Consider the following 22,532-nt stretch of genomic DNA (forward strand, 5'->3'; position numbering starts at 1 on the left):
GAGCTTGATGGTGGGATCCCATTGGAGGGCATAAGTTCCAGAGAATAATGTGCTGGATGCAGAGGCTGGTGGGGTGGTAGGTGAAGGCAAGAGGAACCCTATCCCTGGCAGGATGGCGGAAAGATGAGGTGAGAAGTGCAGGTGAAGGCAGAGCTGACGGCGGAGGAAGGACAACCCTTTTCTTTGAAGAAGGATCCTGGAATGAAAAGACTCACCTTGAGAGCAGATACAGTGGAGATGGTGGAACTGAGAGAAGGTGATGGCATTTTTACAAGTGACAGGGTGGGAAGAGATATATACCAGAGACAGGGTGGGAGACCACATCATCGAGCACTTTCACTCCATCTGCCATAAAAAGCGGGATTTTCCAGAGACAGCCATTTCTATTCTTCTTCCCATTCCCATTCTGACATGTCACTCCATGGCCTCCTCTACCACCACAATGATGCCACACTCAGGCTGGAGGAGCAAAACCTTATATTCAGTGTGGGTAGCCTCCAACCAGATGGCATGAACCTTGGTTTCTCCAGCTTCCGGTAATTTTCCCTCACCCCTCCCACCCCACCCAGCAGTACCCATTCCTGTTCCCCTCTCTCACCGTATCTCCTTACCTGCCCATCAACACCCTCTGATGATCCTTCCCCTTCCCTTTCTTCCATGGTATCCTGACCTCTCCAAGCAGATTTCCCCTTCTCCAGCCCTTTCTCTCTTTCACCAATTGATTTTCCTGCTCTTTATTTCACCCCTCCCCCTCTCCCGGTTTCACCTTTCACCTGCCACCTTGTACTTCTTCCTCCCCTCCCCCCGACTTCTTACTCTGACTCCTCCCTTCCTGTCCAGTCTTCGTGAAGGGTCTCGGTCCGAAATGGCGACTGTTTATTCACCTCCCACAGATGCTGCCTGACCTGCTGAGTTCCTCCAGCATTTTGTGTGCTTTGCTCTGGATTTCCAGCACCTGCAGATTTTCTTGTTTTTGTGATATATTCCAGCTAATCTTCCTTCCCCTCCCACCACCTTCCCATTTAGCATCTTCCCCTTCCTTTCCAGTCGTGATAAAGGTTCTCAGCCCAAAACGCTAACTCTTTATTCACCACATAGATGCTGCCTGACCTCCAGCATTTTGTGTGTGTGTTGCTCTGGATTTCCAACATCTGCAGAATCTCTTGTGTTGATGATATCAAGTGTACTGTTCCAGAGTCCTAAATTTAAACCAAGATCCTTACTCATCGTTATCGCAACACAGATAAAATACTGAAGGAACTCAGCAGGTCCATATGGCCATGAGGCCATAAGATGCAGGAACAGAATTAGGCCATTCGGCCCTTTGAGTCTGCTCTGCCATTCCATCACGGCTGATTTCTTTTCCCTCTCAACCACATTCTCCTGCCTTCTCCCCTCAATCTTTGACACACTTACTAATTAAAAACCTATTAACCTCCACTTCTTCACCTTCACAGCCATCCTTGGCAATGAGCTCATAGTCACCACCCTCTGGTTAAATAAGTTCATCCTCATATTTGTTCTAAATGGACGTCCCTCTATCTGAGACTCTCCCACTATAAGAAGCATCATCTCCATGTCCATTCTCTCTAGGCCTTTTCAATATTCAGTAGGTCTCAATAAGACTTCCCACCTCATTCTTCTGAACGCCAGTGAGTACATACTCAAAGTATCAAACACTCCTCATACATTAACCCTTTCATTCTTGGGATCATTCTCATGAACCTCCTCTGGACCCTCTCCAATGCCAGTACATTTTTTCTTAGATAAGGGGCCCAAAGTAGACTGAGAGACCACTTTGCTGATCACCTATACTCTATCCACCAGAGAAAGTGGGGTCTCCAGATGGCCACCCATTTTAATTCTAATCCTACTCCTATCCCGACATGGCCTCCTCTACTGCCACAATAAGGTCATATTCATGTTGGTCATATTCCAACTGGGTAACCTCCAACCTGATGGCATGAGCATCAATTTCTCAAACTTTTAGTAATTGCTTCCTCTCCTCCTTCACCATTCCCCATCCCCTTTTCCTTCCCTCACCTTACCTGCCCATCACCTCCCTCTAGTGCTCTTTCCCCTTCCCTTTCTTCCAGGCCTTCTGTCCTCTCCTATCAGACTCCATGAGACCATAAGATATTGGAGCAGAATTAGGCCATTTTGCTCATCAAGTCTGCTCAACCATTTCATCATGATTGATCCAGTTTCGTCTCAGCTACAATCTCTTGCCAAACCCCCCCCCCCCCCACCCCAGCATATCCCTTTAAGCCCTGAGTAATCAAGAATCTATCAACCTCTGCCTTAATTACACATAAAGACTTGGCCTTCACAGCTGCCTGTGGCAATGAATTCTACAGATTCACCACTCCCTGGCTGAAGAAATTCCTCCTCATCTCTATTCTCAAAGGACGCCCCTCTGTTCTGAGGCTGTGTCCCATGGTCTTAGATACTCCCACCATAGGAAACATCCTCTCTATCAAGGCCTTTCACCATTCAATAGGTTTCGATGAGGTCACTTCTCATTCTTCCAGATTTCAATGAATACAGGCCCAGAGCCATCAAACGTTCTTAATATGACAAGCCATTCAAATCCTGAAATCATTTTTGTGAACCTCCTTTGAACCCTCTCCAGTTTCACCACATCCTTCCTGAGATAAGGGACCCAAACTGCTCACAATCCTCCAATTGAGGCCTCACTATTGCTTTGTAAAATCCCAACCTTACATCTTTGCTTTTATATTCTAGTCCTCTTGAAATGAATGCTAACATTGCATTTGCCTTCTTCACCACAGTCTCAACTTGCAAAGTAACCTTTAGGGAATCCTGCGCCAGGTCTCCCAAATCCTTTTGCACCTCAGATTTCTGTATCTTATCTCCATTTAGAAAACAGTCAACCCTTTCATTTCTTCTACCAAGGAATACAACCATACACTTCCTGACACTATATCTCATTTGTCACTTCTTTGCCCATTCTCTTAATCTAAGTCCTTCTGTAGCCCCTCCCCTCATTTCCTCAAAACTACCTGCCCCTCCACCTTTCTTCATATCATCTGCAAACTTTGCAACAAGGCCATCAATTCCATCATCCATATTATTGACATATAACATAAACAGAATCGGCCACAACACAGACCCATGTAGAACACCACCAGACACCAGCAACCAACCAGAAAAAGCTCCTTGTCCAACCCTCAACCCTTTATCTCTTTCACTAATCCTACTTCAGTTTCTTAAGTCACTGCTCCACCTCTTCCCAGTTTCACCTATCACTAGTTCTTCCTCCTCTCCCCCCACATTCTCACTCTGACTTCTCATCTATTTTCTCCAGAACTGATGAAGGGTCTTGGCCCGAAACGTCGACTGTTTACTGTTTTCTATAGATGTAGCCTAACCTGCTCAGTCCCTCCAGCATTTTGTGTGTGTTGCATAATACTCTCAAGTCAGGCAGCATCTATGGAGGGAATAATCTGTTGACATTTCTGGCTGAGACCCTTTATTGGAACTGCAGGTGCCAGAATGAGAAGGGTGGGATGAGTACAAGATGTCAGGTGATTGGTGAAATCATGTGATCAGGAAGGCAGATAGTTGGAAGAAGGAGAGTGGGACGAAGCTGGAATGTGATTAGTGGAGGAGGTAAAGGGCTGAAGGACGGAAGGAATCTGATAGGAGTGGAGAATGGACCATGGGAAAAATGGAAGGAGGAGGGGAACAAGATGGAGGTGATGAGCAGGTGAGAAGGGAAGGGGTGAGGAGGAACCAGAACGAGGGAGAAGGAAGGAAGGCGGGAAAAATTACCGGACGTTAAAGAATTCAGTGTTCATGCCATCAGGTGCAGAGGGAAAATGAGGTGTTGCTTCTCCAATCTGAGTTTGACCTCACTGTGTCAGTAGAGGCCGGGCAGGAATGGGAATGGGATTCCTGCCATCAATTCCTTATAAAGCCTCAGCAGTAAATCATTGCCTTTATATCCTAGTGATACAAAATGAATAGTAACATTATATTTGAGTTCATTACTGCCACTTCAACCCGTGAGGGTCTCCAGCAGGAACTGAACCACAATCACTGGAGCTGTGAAGCATTGTGCTACCTTGTCACCATGCCGGGGACAAGTTTATTCATTCATTCATTTTGAGGTACAGCACGGAACAGACCCTTCCAGCCCAATGAGCCATTCCGCCAAACCCCCACCGATTTAACCCCAGCCTAATCACAGGACAAGTTACAATGACCAATTAACCTCCTAACTGGTACACCTTTGTACTGTGGGAGGAAACCAGAGCACCCAGAGGAAACCCATGTGATCATGGGAAGAATGTACAGACTCCTTACGGACGATGTCAGAACTGAACACGAGTCCCCGACACCCTAAGCTGTCATAGCATTGCGCTAAAACGCTGCCGTGACTGGCAGGGGACTGCATCCAACTTTGAGAAGACTGCACGCGTTCCTCCCCCCCAACCCAGCTGAGTACGCTGCCCCTCCTGACCGAATATTTTAGAAAATTTGCAGCGAGTTGACTTCGACACCAGAACAGAGAGAGCATTTACCTGCGATGGTGGCACAGAGAATCCTGGTCAAGTTGAAAGCCAAGCCCCTACGCATCACAGTTACGATGCAGGTGTAATTTCCTTCATGGTGTTCCATGACAATATTGACCCTCAGTTGTCCGTCAATGTTGTTCAACATATTGCTGCCACTGTCAATTATTTGGCCCCTCTGGGTGATGGAGAGAGAGAGAGAGAGAGAGAGAGAGAGGAGGGATTATCACAATTAGCAGTGCCAGGGGTGAGACCATAAAATCATAAGACATACATAGGAGCAGAATTAGGCCATTCAGCCCATCATATCTGCTCCAACATGATTGATTTATTATACCACTCAACTCCATTCTCCTGCCTTCTTCTTTGATGCCCTAACTAATCAAGAACCTACTCCACTTCAAATATACTCAATGACTTGGCTCAATTAATTCCCCAGATTCATGACAATCTGGTAAAATAAATCCTTCCTCACCTAAAGGGATACTTATTAATTCTGAGTCTGTGACCTCTGGTCCTAGATACACCCAATATAGGAAACATCCTCTCCACATGCACTATATCTAAGCCTTTCAAAATTCATAGGTTTCATGCTTCTAAACTCCAGTGATTCCAGGCCCAGAGCTGTAAAATGCTCCTCATGTGTTGAACCTTTCACTCCTCTGGACCCTCTCCAATGCCAGCACATCTTCTTTAGATAAAGGGCCTAAAGCTGCTCACAATACTGCAAGTGAGGTCTCAGTAGTGCTTTATAATGACTCAGCATTACATCCTCGCTTTTATATTCTAGTCCTTTCAAAATGAATGCTAACATTGCATTTACTTTCCTCATCACTGACTCAACCTTCAAGTTAAACATAGAAACAAAGAAAACCTAGAATATCATACAGGCCCTTCGGCCCACAAAGCTGTGCCGAACATGTCCTTACCTGACAAATTACCTAGGGTTACCCATAGCCCTCTATTTTTCTGAGCTCCATGTACCTGTCCAGGACTCTCATAAAAGACCCTATCGTATCCGCCTCCACCACCGTCGCTGGCAGCCCATTCCATGCACTCACCTCTCTCTGTGTAAAAAACTTACCCCTGACATCTCCTCTGAACCTACTTCCAAGCACCTTAAAACTGTGCCCTCTCATGCTAGCCATTTCAGCCCTGGGCAAAAGCCTCTGACTATCCATACGATCAATGCCTCTCATCATCTTATACACCTCTATCAGGTCACCTCTCATCTTCCATCATTCCAAGGAAAAAAGGCCGAGTTCACTCAACCTATTCTCATAAGGCATGCTCCCCAATCCAGGTAACATCCTTGTAAATCTTCTCTGCACCCTTTCTATGGTTTCCACATCCTTCCTGTAGTGAGGTGACCAGAACTGAGCACAGTACTTCAAGTGGGGTCTGACCATATAGCTACAACATTACCTCTCGGCTCTTAAACTCAGTCCTATGATTGATGAAGGCCAATGCACCGTATGCCTTCTTAACCACAGAGTCAATCTGCACAGCAGCTTTGAGTGTCCTATCTCGGACCCCTAGATCCCTCTGATCCTCCACACTGCCAAAAGTCTTACCATTAATACCATATTCTGCCATCATATTTGAACCACCTCACACTTAATCTGAGTTGAACTCTCAGCCCAGTTTTGCATCCTATCAATGTCCCGCTGTAACCTCTGGCAGCCTTCCACACTATCCACAACACCCCCAACCTTTGTGTCATCAGCAAATTTACTAACCCATCCCTCCACTTCCTCATCCAGGTCATTTATAAAAATCACGAAGAGTAGGCGTCCTAGAACAGATCCCTGAAGCACACCACTGGTCAAGAACCTCCATGCAGAATATGACCCGTCTACAACCACTCTTTGCCTTCTGTGGGCAAGCCATTTCTGAATCCACAAAGCAATGTCCCCTTGGATCCCATGCCTCCTTAATTTCTCAATAAGCCTTGCATGGGGTACCTTATCAAATGCCTTGCTGAAATTCATGTACACTACATCTACTGCTCTACCTTCATCAATGTGTTTAGTCACATCCTCAAAAAATTCAATCAGGCTCATAAGGCATGACCTGCCTTTCACAAAGCCATGCTGACTATTCCTAATGATATTATGCCTCTCCAAATGTTGATAAATCCTGCCTCTCAGGATCTTCTCCATCAGCTTACCAACCACTGAAGTAAGACTCACTGGTCTATAATTTCCTGGGCTATCTCTACACTCTTTCTTGAATAATGGAACAACATCTGCAACCCTCCAATCCTCCGGAACCTCCCCCGTCCCCACTGGTGATGCAAAGATCATTGCCGGAGCCTCAGCAATCTCCTCCCTCGCCTCCCACAGTAACCTGGGGTACAGCTTGTCCAGTCCCGTTGACTTATCCAACTTGATGCTTTCCAAAAGCTCCAGCACATCCTCTTTCTTAATATCTACATGCTCAAGCTTTTCAGTCCGCTGTAAGTCATCCCTACAATCACCAAGGTCCTTTTCCGTAGTGAATACTGAAGCAAAGTATTCATTAAGTGCCTCTGCTATCTCCGCCAATTCCATACACACTTTCCCACTATCACGCTTGATTGGTCCTATTCTCCCACATCTTATCCTGTTGCTGTTCACATACTTGTAGAATGCATTAGGGTTTTCCTTAATCCTGTCCACCAAAGCCTTCTCATAGCCCCTTCTGGCTCTCCTAATTTCTTACTTAAACTCTTTCCTGCTAGCATTATAATCTTCTAGATCTCTATCATTACCTAGTTTTTTGAATATTTCGTAAGCTTTTCTTTACTTCTTGACTGGATTTACAACAGCCTTTGTACACCACAGTTCCTGTATCCTACCATCCTTTCCCTGTCTCATTGGAATGAACCTATGCAGAACTCCACGCAAATATCCCCTGAACATTTGCCACATTTCTTCAGTATATTTCCCAAGATCATCTGTTCCCAATTTATGCTTCCAAGTCCCTGCCTGATAGCCTCATATTTCCCCTTACTCCAATTAAATGCTTTCCTAACTTGTCTGTTCCTATCCCTCTCTAATGCTATGGTAAAGGAGACAGAATTGTGATCACTATCTCCAAAATGCTCTCCCACTGAGAGATCTGACACCTGACCAGGGTCATTTCCCAATACCAGATCAAGTACAGCCTCTCCTCTTGTAGACTTCTCTACATATTGTCTCAAGAAACCTTAATGAACACACCTAACAAACTCCACTCCATCTAAACCCCTCAGTCTCGGGACATGCCAATTGATATTTGGGAATATCTGTTATTATTACACCTTTCCAGAATCTGTCTCCCTGTCTGCTCCTCGATGTCCCTGTTACTATTGGGTGGTCTATAAAAAACACCCAGTAGAGTAATTGACCCCTTTCTGTTCCTAACTTCCACCCACAGAGACTCTGTAGACAATCCCTTCATGTCTTCCTCCTTTTCTTAACCTTTGGGGAATCCTGCTTGAGGACTCCCAAGACCCTTTGAATCTCTAATTTCTGAATTTTCTCCCCATTTATACCTTCTACCAAAGTGCATGACCAGACACTTCCCTACTCTGCCACTTCTTTGCCCATTTCCCCAATTTGTCTAAGTCCTTCTGCAGATTCTTTACTTCCTTAATATTGCCCCTCCAACCATCTTTGTATTTCTCACAAACTTAGCCACAAATCATCAATTTTGCCATTCAGGTTATTGACATACAAGCTAAAAAGAAGTGGCCCCAGCACACACCCCTGAAGAAAACCTCTGGTCACCAGTAACCTAAAGGCTCTCTTTATTCCCACTCTTTCCCTCCTCCTGTCAGCCAATCTTCTATCCATGCTAGTATCTTTATCTTTCCTGTAATACTCTGGACTCTTATCTTATTAAGCAGCCTTATGTGCATCAGCTTGTCAAAGCCCTTATGAAAGGCCAGGTGAACAATTTCCACGACTTTGTCTATTCTGCTTATTATTTTCTCAAAGAATTCCAACAGATATGTCAGGCAAGATTTCTCTTTAAGGAGACAATGCTGACTTTGGTCTATTTTATTACGTGCCTCCAAATATCCTGAAATCTCTTCCTTAATAATGGACTCTAACATCTTCCCAACCTCTGAAGTCTGGCTAACTGGCCTACAATGTCCATTTTCGGCCTCCCTCTCTTCTTAAAGAGTAGGGTGTCATTTGCAATTTTCCAATGCTCTGGAACCATTCCAACATCTAGTGATTGTTGAAAAGTCATTACTAATACCACCACAATCTCTTCAGCCACCTTTTTCAGAACTGTGGTGCACACCATCTGGTCCAAGTGACCTATCTAACTTCAGACCTTTCAGTTTCCCAGAACCTTCTCTCTAGTTATGGTAACGTCACACATTTTGTGACCCCTGACACGTGGAAATTCCACCATATTGCCAGCATCTTCCACAGTGAGGAGTGATGCAAAATACTTTTTCAGTTCATCTGCCATTTCATTGCCCCCCCCCCCCCCCCACATTACTACCCTCCAGCATCGTTTTCCAGTGGTCTGAAATCCACTCTTGCCTCGCTTTTACACTTCAAATATCTGGTGAAACTTTGAATATCCTCTTTAATATTGTTGGCTAGCTTACTTCTGTATTCCATCTTTAGCTTTTTAATTATATTTTTTATTGCCTTCTACTCTGGGAATGTAGTCCATCTGATCCAGGGGACTTATCTACCTTCAGTCCTTTCAGTTTCCCCAGCAGTTTCTCCTCAGTATTAGCAACCGCACTTACTTCTGCCCCCAACGGTCTCCAATTTCTGGCATACAGCTAGTGTATTCCACAGTGAAGACTGATACAAAATACATATTAAGACTGTCCGCCATTTTTTTGTCCCCCATTACTACCTCTCCAGCATCATTTTCCAGTGGTCCAATATCCACTCTTGCCTCTCTTTTTCTCTTTATATATCTGAAAAAAAAGCCTTTTGGTATCCTCTTTAATATTATTGGCTAGCTTAGCTTCATATATCTTCTTTCCGCTCATTTTAGTGGCCTTCTATTGGTTTTTAATTGATTCCCAATTCTCGATATTTACATTAATTTTTGCTATATTATATTTTCTTTCTATACTGTCTTTGACTTCCCTTGTCAGCCATTGTTGCCTCATCCTCCCTTTAGAATATTTCTTCATCTTTGGGATGTATCTATCCTGTGCCTTCTGAATTGCCCCCAGAAACTTCAGCCACCGCTGTTCAGTCATCTCTGCTAGTGTACCCTTCCAATCAACTTTGGCCAGCTGTAATTTAAGAACATAAGAGCATAAAAAATAGGAACAAGAGTGGGCCATCTGGCCCGTTGAGCCTGCTCTACCATTCAATATGATCATGGCTAATCTGGTCATGGACTCATATCTCCACCTTCCTGCCTTTTCCCCATAACCCTTAATTCCCCTTCTATGCAAAAATTTATCCAACTTTGTCTTAAATATATTTACTGAGGTAGCCTCCACTGCTTCACTGGGAAGAGAATTCCACAGATTCACCACTCTCTGGAAAAAGCAATTCCTCCTCATCTCCATCCTAAATCCTGAGGCTATGTCCCCTAGTTCTAGTCTCATCTAACAGTGGAAACAACTTTCCTGCTTCTATCTTATCTATTCTTTTCATAACTTTATATGGTTCCATAAGATCTCCTCTCATTCTTCTGAATTCCAGTGAGTACAGTCCCAGGCGACTCATCTCTGGATTCAACCTGCTGAACCTCCTCTGAACCGCTTCCAAAGCCAGTATACCCTTCTTCAAGGAAGGAGACCAGAACTGCACACAGTACTCCAGGTGCCCTCTGCCTACCTGTCTCTTCTTTTGATACAAAGTGTATCCTTAGATGTTAAGCTCCTAGCTATGATCTTCTTTCAGCCCCGACTCAGTGATGGCCACAACATTATACCCGCCAATCTTTAACCGTGCTACAAGATCATCTACCTTATTCTTTATACTGTGTGCATTCAAATATAACATCTTCAGTCCTGTTTTCATCGCCCATTTTGATTTTGCCACCATGTTACATTTCAGCTTATCCGACTAACTGCAACTTTGCCCTTTCACCTGCCTGTCCTTCCTCAAAGTTTCACTGCACACTGATTCGACTTGTATGCTAACTGGACCATCCTCCACCCTATCCCATCAGTTCTCATCGCCCCTGCCAAATTGTTAAACCCTCCCCAACAGCTCCAACAATTCTGTCTCCCTTGGGTTCAGGCGTAACCTGTCCCTTTGTACAAGTCATACCTTTCCCCAGGAGACAGTGCAAGCACTTGGAGGGACAGGATTTCGAGGGTATGTGCTGAATAGCAGGGTGGGCGCTGTGGTTGGTTGTGCTCTATGAGTGAAGAGAGCTCTCGTCATCTCAGTCCCTGAAACATGACACAGAGCAAAGGCACAAATCCCCACAGGAGGGGTTTTTAAATTAAACTCTCCTGATTGATCGTACCCAGTACCAGACAGTTGACATATTGAATAATGCTGGGGAGAAATCGCTGGTTCCCGGACATTGCTGGAGGCTCAGATCACCAAGATAAAGCTCGACGTTCCTAGCACATCTGTTGGGTCTCTTCTGGGTAACGAACAGCGATACTGACACCCTGAGACAACCAGACGCATTTCTGGGATGGGAGAAAAAGGGCAGAAGATGCAGTAAAATAGAAAATTTACAGAACATAACAAATTTAGAGCTTTCTCTCCCAACAAATTTCACAACATATGTCAGTGATAATAAACCTGATTCTGATTCACACACACATCAATTAGCCAGCTTTCATCTTCCAGGAAAAGAGTCAACTGACTTACTCAGAGTTCAGAGTAGAATTTATTATCAGAGTACATACATGCCACCACATACAACCCTGAGATTCTTTTTTGGTGGGAGCCCCTCTTGTACTAGAAATCTCCGGTTTGAATCCCACTCCTGAAGATAGATTCATAGAACACTACCACATAGAAACAGGCCTTTTGGCCCATCTAGTCCCTGCTGAAATATTATTCTGCCTGGTCCCCTCATCCGGAACCCAGACCACAGCCCGCCATATTCCTCCCATCCATGTACCTATTCAAATTTCTCTTAAATATTGAAATCAAATCTGCATCCGCTACTTCTGCTGGCAGCTCATTCCACACTCTCACAATCGTCTGCATGAAGAAGTTTACCCTCATGTTCCCCTTAAATATTTTGCCCTTCGCCCTTAACCCATGACCTCTGGTTCTCGTCTCCCCTAACCTCAGTGGAAAAACACTGATGCATTTACCTTATGTCTATCCCTCATTATTCTGTATGCCTGTATCAAATACCCCTCATTCCTCTACGCTCAAGGTAATAAAGTCCTAACCTATTCAACCATTCCCTATAGCTCAGGTCCTCAAGTCCCAGCAACATATATAGAAACATAGAAATCTTGAGCAGTTTACAGGCCCTTCGGCCCACAATGTAGTGCTGACCATGCAACCTACTCTAGAGACTGCCTAGAATTCCCCTACTATAATAGCCTTTTATTTTTCTAAGCTTGAGGTACCTATCCAAGAGTCTCTTAAAAGACCCTATGGTATCCACCACTACCACTTTCGCTGGCAGAGCATTCTACGCGCCCACCGCTTTCTGTGTGAAAAACTTAGCCCTGACATCCCCTCGGTACCTGCTTCCAAGCACCTTAAAACTATGCCCCCTGGTGTAAGCCATTTCAGCTCTGGGAAAAGCCTCTGACTATCCACACGATCAATGCCTCCCATTATCTTATTCATCTCTATCAGGTCACCTCTCACCCTCCGTCGCTCCAAGGAGAAAAGGCCGAGTTCACTCAACTTATTCCTGTAAGGCATACTCCCCAATCCAGGCAACATCCTTGGAAATATTCTCTGCGCTCTCTCTATAATATCCACATCCTTCTTGTAGTGAGGTGATCAGAACTGAACACAGTACCTCCAGGTGGGGTCTAACAATGATCTTATACAGCTGTAACATTACTTCACAGCTCTTAAATTCAATCCCACGGTTGATGAATTCCAACACACCATACACCTTCTAACCAACACAGTCAACCTGTACAGAAGCTTTGAGTGTCCTATGGACACAGACCCCAAGATCTCTCTGATCCTCCACATTGCCAAGAGTCTTACCATTAACATTATATTCTGTCTTCAAATTTGACCTACTGAAATGAACCACTTCACACTTATCTGGGTTGAACTCCATTTGCCATTTCTCAGCCCAGTTCTGCATCCTATTGATGACCTGCTGTAACCTCCAGACTATCCACAATACTCCCAACCTTTGCGTCATCAGCAAATTTACTAACCCACCCTTCTACTTCCTCATCCAGGTCACTTACAAAAATCAGAAAGAGCAGGGGCCCCAGAACAGATGCCTGTGTAATACCACTGGTCACCATCCTCCATGCAGAAATTGAACCATCTTTGTAAATTTTCTCTGCACCCTTCCCATCTTATTGGCATCTTTCCTAAAGCACAGTAACCAAAACTACACACAATACTCCAAATTTGGCATCACCAACGTCTTATACAACTTCAACAAAACATCCCATCTCCTGCACTGAATGCATTGATTAATGAAGGCCATTGTGCCAAAAGCTCTCTTTGTGACCTTACCCTCACTGCCCTATGCTCTCTGTGGAAGACCTACCCTGGTTGGTCCTCCCAGACTGCAACACCTCACACTTGTCTGCATTAAATTGAAACGCTGATCAAGGAAGATTTCTTCCCAGCTTGATCCACTTGGAAGGATTGAAAAAAAGCATGTACTCAAACTAAATCCTCAGGGTTATAATGGAAATATGATTTGCTGGAAACACTCAGCAGGTTAATCGGTATCTATGGAGAGAGAAACAGGTTAAAGCTTAACTCCAAGAACATTTCAAATCATCTTTGACCTGAAATGCTGACCATTTTTCTTTCCAAATGTGCGGAGTGTTTCCAGCATTTTTGTGTTTTTCTCCATACACTCAGTGGCCACTTCATTGTGAAGCTCCCATGCCTAATAAAGTGGCCATTGAGTTGGTGGTCTTCTGCTGTTGTAGCCCATCCACTTCAAGGTTCGATGTGTTCTGCATTCAGAAATGTCCTTCTGCACACCACTGTTATTTGAGTTACTGTCGCCTTCCTGTCAGCTTGAACCAGTCTGGCCGTTCTCCTCTGACCTCTCCCGGTAACGAGGCTGACTGAACTGCTGCTCACCGGATGGCTTTTGTTTTTCCACACCATTCTCTGTAAACTCTACATGGAGCTCGGAAAAACAGAGGCCTATGGGTAAGCCTAAGTCGGGGTGGGCAACCTTTTATGCTCCATGCGTCAATTTTTTCACCCACGAGTTCAGATGCAATTTTTTCACGCACAAGTTCTATAAGAAAAGGACTAACTTGAGAGCTTGTTCATAGTGCGAGAACACAGTGTGAAATTCCACCCTATGCCCCATGCCTCCGTGGCAAACCTGTTCGAGAAGACAAGCTGGATTGTGGCTGTACTTGAGCGAAATGAGGAACTGCTGTCGGCGTGTTCTTGCAGAAATGTGGCTCCAGGCTAACATCCTATGTGCCATCAGTCTATAGACCATAACGCTTGGAGACTTGGGCTAGATTATTATTATTTTTAATTTTGTTTTGCAACAGTATATTTTTTCGGCTATATGCACTGTGTGGTGTGTGTGACTGTCAGTACTGTGTTTTGACCCTTGGCCACAGAGGAATGCTATATTCATATGTATGGTTTAATGACAATTGAACTTGAAAGTGAAATTAATCAATTTCTGTACCTCAACATGCAAGTGTAGTTCCCAGAATCGTTGACAAACGCCGGCCAGAACCACAGCCCTTCCTCCTCATTTGACACCCGCTCCTCCGCCTGGTGAAAATCAATGGGCTCGTCCAGTTCTTCGCCCTGCCTGCTTCTGTACCACGATAGTGTCAGGCCTGACTCGTGGGCCATACTGTGGTTAGTCCTGATGTCCGCCAGGGGGAGAGGGCAGCTCACTTTCACTGGCTCCCCATCATAGGCCTGCACTGCAATGCTGGTGTTGGTACCCCAGACCACACATCCTCCTGAAACAGCATGCACAGGGGAAGACTGTAGTACAGGTAAACACATTACAGGCAGAAGACAACCAGAATTAAAATCAGGTTTAATATCACTGGCGTGCATCTTGAAATTTGTTGATTTGTGGCAGCTGCACATTGCAATACATAATAATAAAAAATATAAATTACAATAAGTATATTAATAATTAAATAAGTAATGCCAAAAGAGGAAACACACAGTGAGATGGTGTTCCTGGGTTCATTGTACTTTCAGAAATCTGATGGCAGAGGGGAAGAAACTGTTTCTGAAACATTGAGTGTGTGTCTTCAGGCTCCTGTATCTCGTCATCGATGGTAGCAATGAGAAGAGGGTGATGGGGAAGACAACTTCTTCCACTCAGTCATCAGGCTTTGGAACAATCCATGAATCCATAACCATTCAATTTCTCTTTCGTACTATTTATTTGCTTGTTCATTTATTAACAGAGCAATTCTTATGCCTTGCTGCCACAGAACAGCGATTTTGTTCCATATGTCAGTTCTCTCCGTGACCAAATTAGATTGCTCTGGGTTCTGTGGTTTCCTCCTATAGTGCAAAGGCATGGTATAATTGGGTAGGGCAGGCTCATTGGAACAGAAGAGACTTTAGCGCAAAATTCTAGCAACAACTTCTTCCCCTCCACCATTCGATTTTAGAGCAATGCATAAACTCACGATTATAGAGACCGCTGCTCACCCTAGGGTGCATATGGGGCGTCCAGGGAGGGCTAGTACTTCTGGTGAAGGGGCTTGTCATGTCAATTCTGGGGCAGCTCACTCACTTTGTTCCCCACCAGACACTCAGCTCTCTCCGGTGGCTCCAAGTAGCTGTTTGCAAGCAAGAGCAGCCACGTCCCTGTACGCCACTTCGACAGCCGGCCAAACCGGGCGAGGGTAGCCAGTGAGCTTGGGACCTGCCTGCCCTAGCATGCAAAGTCAGCTTCAGCAGACTGGTCAGATGAGATGAGCAGTGAGATGAGATGAGCGAGTCAGTTCTGCAACACTTTGTGGGAGCAAAAGACATGACCAGACATGGTCATCCAAGGAAGATTCCAGTTGTGATAGCTACTTGTACCACTGGACCAGGACTTCCGAAGTCGAGAAGGTGTCACTGCCCCAGTGCAATGGTTTTTCCACTTTAAAAACTGTCCCACACAGGTTTCTTGTGTCATCGTCAGATACAAGGGACAACCAATTATTACAGTGCCATGTTGGGGTTCAGTTCCCACTGCTGTCTCTAAGGAGTTTGTATGTTCTCCCCTTGACTGTATGGCTTTCCTCCCATTCCCCTCATTTATTCCAGTGACGAGGAGGTTAATTGGTCATATGGCTGTATTGGGCAGCGTGAGCTCATGGGGTCAAAATAGTCATTACCATGCTAAATCTCTCACTAATTCTCACTCAGAAGCCCAAAAATGTTTTAATCTAGCCTTATGGTGCTCTAGTCCTGTAGCCTGTCCACCAGGGCTTCCTGCAAAGGAAAAGCATTCTTACATTTTAGCAATTCTAAAGTCTAACCGGAGATCATTCTAACTGGTTGCATCACCATCTGGTTTGGAGGGGCCACTGCACAGGGTCAGCAAAAGCTGCAGGAATCTGCAAATTCGGCTAATTTTATCATGGGCAATGGTGCCTGCAGCATCAAGGGCACCTTCGAAAGGAGATGATTCAAAATGGCGGCATCAACTGGGACATGCCCTCTCCTCATTGCTCCCAACAGCGGGGAGGGAAAGGAAGCTGAAGGCACACACTTCAGTGGTTTAGGAACAGATTCTGCTATCAGAGTTCATTTTTTATTTTACTTATTGAGATATAACATGGAACAAGCCATGCTACCTAGCAACCCCCAATTAAACCCCAGCCTCATCATGGCACAGTTTACAATGACCAGTAGGTCTTTGGACTGCGAGAGAACCCAGAGGAAACCTATGAGGTCATAGGGAGAACATTCAAACTCCTGCTCATTGTCTTCTGAAGAGACAATGAAGACATGTACATATCTTTGCTCTCTTTTTTCCTCTAATTTAATTACATATATTCCTTACTCCAATTTATAGTTTACTTTGTGTATTGCACTGCACTGCAGCCGCAAAACAATAATTTTTATGACATAATGCCAGTGATATTAAACCTGAGTCCGATTCTGATTATTAAAGTAAGAAGACTGAAGCCATGCTAGAAGCTGCTGATCTGATTACTCAGAAGGAACACAGCCACAGGTAACACGGTATGATATCTATCATGTGGAGCATTTCTCTTGCCTTGTATATAATACCAACAACAAAACTGCAGAGTGAACCACAGGGACTCTTCACACTCCTGGACGAGTTGACTACAAACTGCTTTGAATTTTATTGTCCAAGCAACATTGCTTGGAATGTACAACTGTGCGACTCCGACCAAGAGCATTTATACTGTGTCCTACTTTACGGTTTGTTCAATGTTTAAAGCAATGCTTGGAATTTAAGTAGTCTGAGGCACTTCATATACATGGTGGCCTCTTTATTAGGTTAATTAGAGAATTAGTTAATATTACAATCAGATTGCTCTGTGTTTGGCTCCTCTGATCATTCGCAATGTTTCCAAGCATTGGGAACTTAAAATGATTTGCTATTCCAGTTAAGATGGCGCTGAGCTGTAGTCTCTCTCCATTGAGGTGGTGGCTCAGACTTAGCTGTCTGTTAGTTTTTTTAAGTTGGTAAGGATTGTTTTGGGACAGAAATGGGAGTTAAATGCCAGGTTAGGGTTTAGGGATGGGGATTTGAGGGAATTAGAGGACAAGCCACAGTCTGAGCCTCCTCTCCACGTTCAAAGAGGGCGTAGTCAGATGTCAGGCCTGCAGACCAGTGAGGATGTTTGGGGTAATGTCCAGAATTCGAGGCGTGGAATTTGGGTCCTCATTGAGGGACCTCATTCGTTGTCATTGATGTGTCCTTGCGTAATACTAAAGATCAAAGCCTGCAGGTCCAGCAGAAGTCCAGATCAAAGCGCAAAGGCCAACTGAAGGTCCAGAAGATGAGGACTGATGGCTGAAGCCCCAAGTTTGCAAATCTCCATGAGGGTGCTGGGGAAACTGAAGGTCCAATGTCTGTGAATCTACAATGCACTGCAGGACTCTGTGTGTGCAAGGAGGAAGGGGGCTTGATTTGCTGTTGTTGCTTTGTCACTTAGGATGTTGTTTTGTTCTGCGTTGTTCAGCTGAACAATGTGGGTATCCTTCCGCAGGACATCCAACGCTGTAATGAGGCAAGGAGAAGGAGCGGAGGTCAGATTACACCGAGGTTGGAAGGCAGTGATCTCCGAAGACCAAGGTCTGAAGCCCTGACCTGAAAAATGAGAGCCGGTGACTCCCGAGATCAGTGAATCCTGGGCGCAGAGGTCCAATGTCAGTTCAGTCCCGGGACTGGAGGTCCAATTTCAGTCAGCGGACCCAGAGGTTGGAGGCCTGTGATTGGCGAGTCCAGAGATCAAAGGCTAGAAGTTGGCAAATCCAGAGTTTGAAGTCTGAAGGTCAAAGCCCCGAGGTAGGCAAGTCTGGACATCGGAGGACTGGAGGCAGCTTGTTGGTGTTGGAGGCCTGTCCACGTGTGTGCGTGGATGTACATGTGATAAATAAATCTGAATATGAATATGATGTTCAAGATCACAGACCAGGGAACAAGTACAATGAAATGTGAACAGGAAGACAGGAAGAGATTGTTCCACAGGACATCCAACACTGTAATGTGACAAATGTAGGGGAAGGAGCCGGAGGTCAGAGTTCAGGTTGGAGCACCCCAAGGTCAGAAGGCTGTGTGTGGGTGGAGGCAGGGTTTGGTGGAAAAGTGGTCTGCCCTTCTGCTGCTATTTGTTGTATATTGGCTCAGTGATGTTAGGCTGAATTTTGTGTGTGTGCTACACTGGAGCCACTTGTGGGCGGTCCCCACAAGAGTGAGTGAGTGTGTGTGTGTGTGTGTGTGTGTGTGTGTGTGTGTGTGTGTGTGTGTGTGTGTGTGTGTGTGTGTGTGTGTGTGTGTGTGTGTGTGTGTGTGTGTGTGTGTGTGTGTGTGTGTGTGAGAGAGAGAGAGAGAGAGAGAGTCACACACACCCTTCCATGGGTGGTGGTAGAGGCAGCTATATTAGGGATATTAAATAAACTCATAGGTTTATTGTATAATATAAAAAAATGGAAGGTTATGTGGGAGGAAAGGGTACGTTGATCTTGGAGTGGCTAAAAGGTCAGCATAACATCATGGGCTGAAGGGCCTGTATTGTGCTGTAGTAGTCTATATTCTATGTTCTATTTGGGCAAGTACATTGTCAGAGGGATATGGGCCAAATGTGGGCAAATGGGACTAGCTGGAATCTTGGAATCTTGGTCAACATGGATTAGATGGGCTGAAGGGCCTGCTTTGATGATGTATTGACTTGAATTGACTTTATTTCTTATATCCTTCACATACATGAGTAAAAATCTTTATGTTACGTCTCCGTTTAAATGTGCAATATGTAATCATAGCAATTTATAATAATTTATAATAAATAGAACAGTCAATGTAACATAGAGTACACTCAAATCAGTGTGAGTTAATCAGTCTGATGGCCTGGTGGAAGAAGCTGTCCTGAAGCCTGCTGGTCCTGGCTTTTATGCTGTGGTACCGTTTCCCAGATGTTAGCAGCTGGAACAGTTTGTGGTTGGGGTGACTCAGGTCCCCAACAATCCTATGGGCATACACAACTGTCTTTGTAAATGTCCTGAATCATGGGATGTTCACAACTACAGATGCGCTGGGCTGTCTGGACCCTACGATTAAGTGAGGTACAGTTCCCATACCAGGCAGTGATGCAGCCAGTCAAGACATTCTCAATTGTGCCTCTGTAAAAGTTCTTAGGATTTAGAGGTCCATACCAATCTTCCTCAACCGTCTGAGGTGAAAGAGGTGCTGTTGGGCCTTTTCTGCCACACAGCTGGTCTCTATGAAGCAAGAACTAACTCAGAGTCACTGTGAGGTTGTGTCAACAAGGCACTTACTGTGCCACTCACCACATTGGGTACCATATAAAGGGAACATTAATTGGCTGGTTAGTTCTCCATGGCCTCCAAGTGCCACAGACAAGTTAAATTCAGGAGATCCAAAGGCTGTTAAATGCACCATGTCATAGAAACATAGAACATTACAGCACAGAAACAGGCTAGTCCCACTGACCTGCACCTGGGCCATATCCCTCCAAACCCCTCTCATCCAAGCTCTTCTTCAATGTCAAAAGTGAGCCCGCATTCACCACTTCATCTGTGAGAGACTTTCTGTTTCAAGGTTGAATCACAATTTTAATGGACGAACTCCATGTACCCATCCAACAACTCACTAGCAACCATGGATAGAAATGTCCATGCCCATGTCCCTAAAGCATAAGAGAAATAAGCATAGAAAAAAAACCCTTCAGGGTCGTAAAGAGTGCTTCTGGCACAGTGACCTTCATGTGTGGGTTTTCCCCGAGTGCTCTGGTTTCCTCCCACAGTCCAAAGACGTACCAGGTAGGTTAATTGGCCATTGTAAGTTGTCCTATGACTAGGTTAGGGTTAATGGGGTTTGTTGGGAGTTGCTGGGGTGGTGTGTCTTGGAGGGCCAGAAAGATCTGCTCTGTGTTGTACCGTTAAATAAAACTAAAATGTTGAGGTCATACAAGACATTGGTGAGGTCCAACTTGGCGCAGGTCTCATCACCTGCCTTCTGGAAAGATGTCAGTAAGAGTGCAGAGAAAATTTAGAAAGGTGTTGCCAAGACTTGACCTGAGCTCTAGGGAATACTTGAATAGGTTAGGCCTTTATCCCCTAGAGCACTGGAGAATGAGGGGAGATTTCACCGAGGTATACAAAATTATGAGCGGGATAGATAGCACACAGACTTTTTCTACTGAGATTCAGTGGGGCTAGAACGAGAGGTCATGGGTTAGCGGTGATGGGTGAAATGTTTAGGGGGAACGTGAGGGGGGACTTAACCCAGAGGGTGGGGAGAGTGTAGAACGAGCTGTCAGTGGAAGTGGGGAGTGTAGGTTTGATGTCAACAGTTAAGAGAAGTTTGGATAGGTACTTGGATGGGAGAAGTATGAAGGGCTAGGGTTCAAGGACAGGTCAATAGAATTTTGTTTTCTTTCTCACAGCATTCTCTGTAAATTCTAGATTCTGTTGTACGTGAAAATTTCAGAAGATCAACAGTTTCTGAGATACTTAAACCACCCAATCTGGCACCAACAATCATTCCATTGTCAAAGTCAGTTAGGTCACATTTCTTCCCCATTCTGATGTTTGGTCTGAAAAACAACTGAACCTCTTGACCGTGCCTGCATGCTTTTATGCATTGAGTTGTTCCCATATGATTGGCTGAATAGATATTTCCATTAATGAGAGGATATACGGGTGTACCTAATAAAGTGGCCACTGAGTACAGGTGAAAAGGAGGGATTTGCATTAAAGCTCATTGGACACCAATTCATAGGCTTGCCTTATACCAGATGGGCTGAATGGCCCCATTGATTTGGCCAAAATATTGCCCACAAGGTTGGTCGCATTCTGACGCTACTAAAAAAGTCAACCGATCGCAGTGTCTCACTCACCAGATTCACCGTGGATCTCCCTCACTTCGGTGTTGACCAACAGGCCCAGGACCAAGATCGAGAGGGCACGATGCATCCTGGTACAAAGCAAGAGCAGCCTTAACACTTCATTACAGAACACAGTTGAAGCTGAAGGCAAGAGAGCTGTGACCACAGGCACAGAGCAGGTTTCCTGCTGTAAAAGCTCCAACACTGTAACGGAGAAGAGTTTAGGAAACTGTTACTCAGAATTTCTAACCGCTGGATGAGCTCAGCAGGTCAGGCAAGATCCGAGGAAGGAAATGGACAGTTAACATTTTCAAGTGGAGACCCTTCATCTGGACTGAATGAGAGAGGATTTCAAAAGGCTCTTAGATAAGCCCTTGGATGTACAGAGAATTGAGGGACAGATAGGTAAAATGGATCTGTTGCACATTTAATTACCAGTTTAATTACTTAGGCACAACTTTGACATAGAGCATAGAAAGAGGCACTTCGACCCATCTAATCCACGACCAACTATTATCCTGCCTAGTCCCATCAACCTGCACTGGGACCATAGCACTCCATATCCCTCCCATCCATACACCAATCCAACTTATTTTCAAATGCTGATACTAAACCTGAATCCACCACTTCTGATGGCAGCTCGTTCCACATTCTCACCACCCTCTGAGGGAAGGTATTCCCTTCATATTTCCCTTAAACAGTTCGTCTTTCACACTTTACCTATGACTTCTAGTTCGAGTCTCACCCAACCTCATTGGAAAAAGCCGGCTTGCATTTACCCTAACTATACCCCTCATAATTTTGTATACCTCTTTCAAATCTCCCCTCATTCTCCTACACTCCAGGAAATAAAGTCCAAAACTATTCAACAGCATGGGGTGAAGGGCCTATTCCTGAGTTGTTCTGTTCTGTGTTCTATGTTCCACAACCCCAACCCCAATCATCTAGCACTCTCCACTCCTCCATCTGCCTATCATCCCTCCTCACCTGGATCTACCCATCACCTCCCAGCCTCTATTCCCACTCTCCCCTCCTCTTATCATCCCTCCTCATCTGGATCCACCCAACACCTCCCAGCTCTTGCTCCACCCTTTCTATACTAACCACCTCCCCTCTATTTTTCAGTCCTGATGAAGGGTCTCAACCCAAAATGTCAACTGTCCATTTCTCTCCACAGATGCTGCCTGACCTGCTGAGGTCCTCCAGCATTCTGTGCGCGTTGCTCCCGATTTCCAGCACCGGCAGAATCTCTTGTGTCTCCATTTCATCCACACCAGGCATTTTGTCAGAATCCCTCATAAGTATAACACTTTTATTGTACCTGCCCCACTAACTCCCCCCAGATTCTACCA

At 45.0% G+C, this 22,532-nt stretch overlaps 1 protein-coding gene across 2 annotated transcripts in view; it reads right to left on the reverse strand.

Moving 5' to 3' along the window:
• The window catches only part of LOC140725781 (interleukin-1 receptor accessory protein-like), a 61,813-nt gene that overhangs the window by 20,893 nt on the left and 18,388 nt on the right, over nucleotides 1-22,532 (reverse strand). For both annotated transcript variants that reach the window (XM_073041682.1, XM_073041681.1), the window contains exons 3-6: nucleotides 21,193-21,269; nucleotides 14,298-14,583; nucleotides 10,974-11,145; nucleotides 4,548-4,716 (exon numbers count right to left, since the gene is read on the reverse strand). In XM_073041682.1, coding sequence (XP_072897783.1) covers nucleotides 4,548-4,716; nucleotides 10,974-11,145; nucleotides 14,298-14,583; nucleotides 21,193-21,268 — 703 coding nt within the window. In that variant the 5' untranslated portion in view covers nucleotide 21,269. The remainder of the gene's footprint in view (nucleotides 1-4,547; nucleotides 4,717-10,973; nucleotides 11,146-14,297; nucleotides 14,584-21,192; nucleotides 21,270-22,532) is intronic.

Source organism: Hemitrygon akajei, chromosome 3 (genome assembly GCF_048418815.1).
Source record: "Hemitrygon akajei chromosome 3, sHemAka1.3, whole genome shotgun sequence".
NCBI lineage: Eukaryota > Metazoa > Chordata > Chondrichthyes > Myliobatiformes > Dasyatidae > Hemitrygon > Hemitrygon akajei.